We start from the raw sequence: 8,326 nt of genomic DNA, 5'->3' as shown, positions 1-8,326 counted from the left end.
GTGTGTGTGTGTGTGTGTGTGTGTGTGTTAGGGAAGGGAGGGGGGTCTGGAGCACCTGATCTGTGAGCCTGGCTTTGGCAGGCCTCCTGGGAGTCAAGATGACTCTGGCTATGGACAGGGTGGAGAGTGTTGGAGCACAGGATCTACTCCCCGGCACAGTTGGGAATTGGAAGGAAGGTGTGTCTCTGTCAGGGTGTGAGGTTCTGTGTCCTCTGAACCAGGGGGTGGGGGTACTAGTTAGGGCAGGTATTGGGGTGGGGAAGGGAGATTCACTTTTGAGCATGGTGGTGTCAGAACTCCTAGGGTTCAAGCTCTCTCTGGGTATGGGTTGAGTGTGGAGGGAACTGGATCCTGATCTCAGACTTCTAACATCTAGATATGTAAAAGAAATTGAATTCTGCTATTTAATGATCACTGTATATGGTATTTTATTATAGATGTCAGAGCTGAGACATTAGAATAATCCTGAACTGTTAAAATTATCTCATAAGACAAGGGTAGAGTGTGCCACTCCAAAAACATGTTGCTCTCTCTAGCCTTACACACCTACCTCCTCGACAGAAATGTCTAGCTACATTTCTCATTGTGTCTTATAGTCATTATCACTGTCTACCAAAAGCAACAGAATTAATCTCTTTCTTAAATGTGAAGTCTTTGTGAGCAGGCATTCCCTGCTCTTTTGATCTTTTCTTCTTTTTGCTCAACTGTAGTAACCCAAGATGGTAAAATACTTCCAAAATAATTTTTGAATAAAACTAAATGGAACTCTGTACAATCAAATATTCCTGACCTTACAGTCATCTGTGTTCCTTCAGATATGACATAGCAAGCATGCACCCATGCTTTGAATCCCTGGTCTCTGACCTAGACAATATGACCTGGGAGTCATTATCATTGACTTACTTTGTATTTTTATATCTAGATTGGCATTGAGAAGGGATCCTGGGATATGAACTGGACAGTCTGTCTGGAAAAGAACACAGGGGAGAAGTGGGAAATGGTACCACATTACTGCTATTTGATGAGGAGGTACTGACCTTAACATCTGATTTCATTAACATTTTCAGTCAGAAAGAGAGGTGGGGCAGGAGAGATAGCTTAGTAGTTAGGAGTACTTGTTGCTTTTCCAGAAGACCCAAGTTCGGTTCCCAGTACTCTCATTGGATGGCTCACAAGTACCTGTAATTTGAGCCTCAGGGCATCTGACATCCTCTTCTGTGCTCTTTGGGTACACAAAATGCCACACATGTACATACACACACACACACACACACACACACACACACACACAAACACACACACACACATCTTTTAAAAATACATTTTCAGAAAAAAATTTCTTGGTATCATACTTAATCATTAAAAATTGCCCTACCATCTTGTAAAAGTCTGCTCTCTAACAGGCTTTGCCTTCAGTATAAATGCCCTAAAGCCCCAGGATATGCAGGTTCAAGCAGAGCAGTGGAAACAGCAGCCACCAGAGTCCTGTGTCAAAGGCCATCAACAGCTCTGCGAGCAAACCACAACCCACATCGCCAGGTGAGTCCAAAAGAGAGGAGCCAGAGAGAAGCACCTAGGCTTGTGAAACTAATTCATCCCAGGCTAACGCAATCAATGGAAACTATGGAGCCACGTTTTCAATCATGAAATAATACATGTTTCTGTTTGTCTTTTGACCATGGTCTCTCTTTGTAGCCCAGACTGGACTAGAATTGAATCAGTCCTTGAGCTTCTGTCTCCAGAATACCAGGATTATAGGTGTGAGCCACCCTGCCCACCCCCTCCCTGGGCTATACAGTTATTACATAAAATTTGGAAAAATAAGTAAAAAACTGAAAGTAATCTATGTGTACGCATCATTAACATTTCAATAAGCTTCACTCCCTTTGAATATTTTCATTTAGATCGTACTTTGAGATGTACTGATTAATCTGTCAAAGTGTCAATGTAAATTATATTGTGAACATTTTTCCATTGTCAGGATTCCTCAAAAACATCTGCATAGTTATTTAAATAGACAGAATGCTATTCATTTAACTCATTTTTTTGACATTTAGGTTGCTTCCAATTTTTACTGTAATTTAAAATTTACTTTTAAAACTTCCTTTCATTATTCTTTGTGTACAGTTTACCCCATTGTCTCCCTAGAATACATTTCTAAAGTAAGATTACCAAAAAAGGTCATTGAAAAATACGTTTAAGGTTCGTCATTCTTATTACAAAATTGCCTTTCAGAAAGTTATATCAGATCACACACCCAGCAAACCCAACTCCTAGCTCACTGGAACCTGGCTAAAGCTAAGATTAACTATTGCCACATTTTCCTTCTGCCTGTTTACAAGAAAGTAAAATATAATTTCACTTACCTTTATTTTTCTCAACTTGAGTAAAACAAAATCCCCCACCCCATACTTTAGACGGCATTATATTTTGTCCCTCCCCTTTCCCGCCCCTCTCCTGGAGCCTCACTTTGATATGTCAATATACTTAAACTTTGCCTCTTTCAGCTTGGCAGAAGCAAACCTTGTTCCCTCCAGTCTTTTGAATAGAGTGATTTGCTTTATGGATTTTTTTTTCCTTTGTAGTTTCTTGTAGTTTTAGCTCTCTGGCAGAAAAATCAAATGATTCCTTAAGTGCATTTTATTTTTAACATGCTTTATCTTGATATTAAAAATTTTAAATCTATCATGATTTTATCTTGATTAATGATAAGTGACAATAATTTCCTACTCTTGTTTTTCTGTTTGTTTGTTTGTTTGTTTAAATGCCCCCTCCCTTGTTAATCTCTGTATCATTGTTGACACAAACTAGAATTTCCGTGATTTTAGGATGTGCTGTCTTGTTTCCTGCTCCATTCAGTTGCTTCTTATTGTGTGTTTACATGAGATACCACTTGCTAGTCTGGCTTTATGATACTTATCTGTGTACTGTATAGCGAGAGTCTCTCTTTTATTTTTCTGCTACTCTATTGAAGTATGATTGACATATTAAAAGTGGCACATATTTAATTTGTACCACTGTGGAGTGTATGGACAGGTATATGCCCATGAAACCAAGACCACCATCCTGGCCCTGAAATGCCCAACACCTGCCCATCATCTCCTAAAACTTCCTTTCAGCCCTATTATTGTTATTGTTCTTGGATTTATTGTTATTACAAGCGTGGGAGGTGAAAATGTGACAGATGTCCAGGACTTACTTGTTTTACATAAATACAACTCTATTCCATATATTACCACCTTCCTATTTCTTCCTTTTTTTTGTTATTTTTTTATGCTGCTGTGAAATAATTATTCTTCTAGAAGAATAACAAAATGTTCATCGTTGATGCAGTCTAATCTTCAGGGGGCCATCAGGGGGTGATCATTTATAACACTTTTTAATAAGTTTACTAATCAAGGGAAAAGATTAGTTTCCCCGAGATGGCTGTGCTGAGTAGACCCATGCCTAGAGAGTGAGTGGTGTTATCCACCAGAGTGGTGAGGCTTGGACCCAGGTGTTCTGAGGAACCATCAAGGAATCAGAGGCAGTCACACCTCATGGTGGCACCCAGCTAGCTCCCCTGTGGACACATAGAAAGCTGGTTGCGCATGTATGAGGACTAGGAAACAGCCCCCCCTGTTTCCTGCTTCTAGCAAGCTTCTGGAGCAACTGCACTGGCTTCTATGCAGGCTCATTTCACACTCTAACAGTGACTTACGTTTTTCCCCCGGTGGGGATTAAAAGAGGCCTGCTATGTCTTCCTCCCTCCTTAGCTTGTTGGTTTTTGTACTTTCTCTATCATCTTATGCTTGGAGTGTATTTCTGGCACTAATGATTTTATTAGTACAAGCAAGATGGGATTCTGAAGTTTAAAATACTATACCTAAAACTTAGCTCTTTTCAGCCATAGGAACTTTGTCTCTAGCTCCCCAGGGGTAACCTATTTGGGATAGATCTTTGCAGTCCTTTTTCTCTATACTTGTGTGTGAGCGGGTATGTATATATGTAAGAGTAGATCTAACTATCTCAAATTGACAACTCCCAAACCTTTCACACCTGTACAAGAAAGGCAAACAGTTTTATTCACTGCATCTAATTTTAAACAGTTGAAAACAATCTTAGGAGCCTGGAAAAGGACTTAGTGGGTCAAGGCACTTGCCATATAAGCTAGACAGCCTGAGTTGTATCCCAGGAGCCTGTCTGCTGACCTCCACACAGGCACCATGCCCACACATGCCCCATCCTCTGTGATGAATGCAAAATTAATTAATAATAAGAGTTTTTAAAATTAAAAAAGTTTTATGTTTTTTAATGGTATCTAGCCTGTGAACATCATTGTATATTTACATACAGAAACCTAAAATGTTTGTCAATTACAGAAAAATGTAACATATGGTAATATGGATGCAAAACATGCTCACAGCTTTTTACATTGATAATATAAAGATCATTATTTAAAAGCTGTGCTTGAATATTTAAATGAAAATAACAGGGCCTGTCATTCAGAAGCTACAGAGTGTCTACACCAACAAGAAAGGTGACTGCACATGCGTATCTAGCTCATTCTCCTCTTTCTGTGGTTCCTGCCCCCATCCCCAACTTTGATCATCTGAACAGTGTTCCTCTGGGCCCAGGCCCTCTCTAGGTCATTTGCCAAGAGGAGAGGAAGCTTCAGAGTAAAGCCTTAGTTGCCTGGAAATGTAAAAATGGAGAAATTCATGTCTTACCCAGATGGGTGGGAGCCATGGAAGGGGTCTCTGTACTGAATCTCAGAGCTTGGACCAATCTGAGTTGAGTCCACAGAAATCCATATGTGGCAGCTCAGGAAGCAGAAGGTGACATGATAAAGTACTGTGAGGAAATCCTAAAGAAGAGTAGAGCCACCATCATTCATTCAAATAAACGGAGACTTCAAAGGGAAGTAATGGCTGTCAGTAGATGCCCAGGTAGGAGACAATGGGGAAAGATGAAGTAGAGCATTGAAGGAAAAAGTCAGAAGCTTAGATCAAAGACAAATGGAGCCCAACTCTGTTCTGTGGATGACTCTGGAACTAGCTGTTCAGAGAAGCAGCTAATGGGGACAGAAAGCTGTTGTACTTTACCCTTTACACTTTAATATTATATATTAATACATATGAACATATTATAATATAATACACTAATATTAATATATAATTAACTTTGTGAATTAGGCTGAATGCCTATACTTTTCATAAATTAATATTTGCATCATTGTTCTTGGACATAAATCCAAACATCAGCTAGTTTGTAAAATACTGTATTTTATTTTGAAAAAAAGTACATCATCATTGTACATCATCACCGTGCTTGTGTGACAATTTTTTAAATGTGCTTAAGTTCAAACTAAAAAATCATTTTCCCACTTTCTTGCTTCTCTAGACTATAGTCAACATTAAGAATGAACTGTGGAGGACTCGGGACTCTGTCAACATTTTGCTCAGGGAAAGAAGGTACGAGCCACATATAGACATCTCAGGGCCTCATGTAGATATGGGACAGCAGCTGAGACAAGCCAGGAGCTCTGCCCTGAGCTTTTATAGAGACATGTCTATAGGAAAAATGAAACTCCCTTCAATGTGAAGTTAAAAAAATAAAAACAAAAAAACAAAAACAAAAACAAAAAAAACATAATGCTGAGTGAGTAGTTAGGCAGAAGGAACATCAACATCATCTAGCTAGGTACAGTACAGTTTTACCCTGATCACCTGAGGTCATTACTTGAAAGAAGGGGTAAGAGGGGCTGTATAGATGTCTCAGTTGACAACATACTTGCCACGCTTGCATGCTGACCTGACTTTGATCCCTAGGACCCACATGTTGGAAGGAGAGAACTGACTCCTGCAAGTTGTTCTCTGACTTCCACATGCTCACCATGTCATATGTGCACACACAGAGCACACACACACACACACACACACACACTCATACACACACAGTCTAACGTAATATAAAATAAAAATTCTCGCCAGGCATGGTGTTGCATCATTTGAAACAGAGACAGGTGGATCTCTGAGAGTTTGAGGCCAGTCTGGTCTACAGAGTGAATTCTAGGACAGCCAGGGCTACACAGAGAAACCTTGTCTTGAAAAACAAAATGAAACAAACAAATAAACAAAAAAGTTAAGGATAAAAATGGGAAATTTGATTTCAAATGCAATAGAGGAAACAGCAGAGAACAAAGCCAACTTGGTCTGCTTAGGGGTTGCAGGTTGCTACATGATGAGATCTTGTTAAACAAAACAAAACAAATCAAAATCAAACAAACAAAAACAGAGAAAGAAAACTATTCCTGGTAAGGCTTGGCTTGGTTTCCCCTGGGCTTTTGAAGAATGAGGATACTTCAGCTGTCTAAACATGGTGGATAAGCCAAAGAGGATGGAAGCAGGCATCGTTTGGACTACTTGGAACAAAAAGAGAGATTGTTGTGATTAGTGAAACACAGTACTGTGGTGTTGACAGCCTGTCTACACACTTCTGAGAATGCCGCACTACGAGTTCTATAACCCCTGGACTGACTCCTTTCTGAAAAACCCACCATGTAGGATGCTTGGCATTCCAACTCTAATTAGGATTTTGGATCAGGCTTCCTTGTGACTAAAGGTTTAAAGGTGACGATTTAGAGACACCTGCTTTATGTGAGATCTCAAACTTTATTTCAAGACCTTTTTCAGGCATTATCACACTTAGGAATTTTGAAAGCTCTGATATGGACTGTTCACCTTAAATGTTGTTAAAATGCCAACAGGACTGGTCAAAATGTTCACTGTTCACCTTAAATGTTGTTAAAATGCCAACAGGACTGGTCAAAGAACAAGACCATGTTAACTGTACACCGACTATGTGACAACATCAGGGAATGTGGTGATAAAATGGAGTTTCCAGAATTGGAAAATAAGGTTCTGTGGAGTAAATTAATAATATATAAACAAAACCGGAAGTGTATGTGTATGGAAGCTCAGAAATTAAGGCTGGAGACCAGATCTCACCTCATCGAATTTGATAGCAATTGGACATAGAGAAAAACTATACAGAAAAATCAAGGGGAGAAGCATCTAGACAGAGCCAGGGAGGAGGCTGGAGTTCTGCCTTGCAGGGAGGTAATGGAGAAGTCAGGGAAGGCCTTGTTGAAAGTGTAATGTGTTCGCATAGACTGCAAGGAGGAGACTGGGACAATGACCTCAAAGGGCAAAAGCCTCAAGGGGGGAGTGTAAACGAACAGATCCGTGTTCGTGGACTGTACGCCTTCTCTGTAGTCTTCATGCCAAGTGAATTGCCTTCCCTAGACCCAATAATAAATAAGGGCAATATGTAAATGTAAGTCAGTGCTAAACCATGTGGTCAAAAGTAATCCAACAGGCCTGGCGAGTTCTCTGAAGAGGGTTAAAGTTGGTGAAATATTTAGTTGAAAGGCTGATGTAAGGAACACAAAGGCTATCTATCCACTGAGAAATAGCAGCAAGGGGTGTTGATGGAGTAAAATGGTAGTCAAGGCCCAAGCTGTACACCAGGAGGACCTGGACTGTAGGTGTTACACTCCAAGGTTCTTATCCAAACCTGTTTCCTTTTCAGGCTCCTTAGGAAACAGTTACATAGATACAAGCACAAATTGCAAGGCACATATACTTTACAGGAAGAACAGAACTGCAGATTTGAGACAAAGATTCGGGAGCTCACAACCAACCAAGATAACCTATGGGCCAAGCTACAACAGATGAGGCGAGACCTACAGGTACAAATGTGAGAGCTACTGTCTACCTGGACTACCTGGAAGTCTAACCTTAAATATCCCCTGCCCCGGCCAAAGAAGGGCTGCTTCCCAAGCCTCACACATCACTTGGACCAGCCTCTTCCCCTCCACTTCCCTCCATCTCCCCAAATCTGCTTCCACTTCCACCCTCCATGCTGTACACTCTTTCAGACAGCAGTCTTGCTACACAGAGGAAAGCGTAGACCAAAGTGCTCCCATATAGCACTTAGCCTCAGACCCCTTACGTGGCGTGGAGGACTTCCCTAGGATGCTTTATCTCTGTGGGTTATTTCTGTTGCTATTTTATTCTGTCAATAACAAAAAAACAAAAACTGAGAAGTATTTCAAAAACATACTCATTAACTGAGATAAGAAATTGATAAACACACAGACACACATATATTCATGCATATATATACATATATACATACATATGTATATATATTGTACCTGTATATGTATGTATATGTATAGTATTTTCTTTTTTTAATTAATTAATTAATTTATTTCTAATTTTTATTAGGTATATACTTCATTTACATTTTAAATGCTATCCCCAAAGTCCCCTATACCCTC

At 39.9% G+C, this 8,326-nt stretch overlaps 1 protein-coding gene across 1 annotated transcript in view; it reads left to right on the top strand.

Moving 5' to 3' along the window:
• Dytn (dystrotelin) overlaps positions 1 to 8,326 on the top strand; it is a 62,484-nt gene that overhangs the window by 38,247 nt on the left and 15,911 nt on the right. The window contains exons 11-13 of the mRNA XM_021199128.1: positions 1,404 to 1,539; positions 5,383 to 5,453; positions 7,573 to 7,732. Coding sequence (XP_021054787.1) covers positions 1,404 to 1,539; positions 5,383 to 5,453; positions 7,573 to 7,732 — 367 coding nt within the window. The remainder of the gene's footprint in view (positions 1 to 1,403; positions 1,540 to 5,382; positions 5,454 to 7,572; positions 7,733 to 8,326) is intronic.

This window comes from Mus pahari, chromosome 5 (assembly GCF_900095145.1).
Source record: "Mus pahari chromosome 5, PAHARI_EIJ_v1.1, whole genome shotgun sequence".
Taxonomy (NCBI): domain Eukaryota; kingdom Metazoa; phylum Chordata; class Mammalia; order Rodentia; family Muridae; genus Mus; species Mus pahari.
This window is presented reverse-complemented; position numbering and strand designations above follow the sequence as displayed.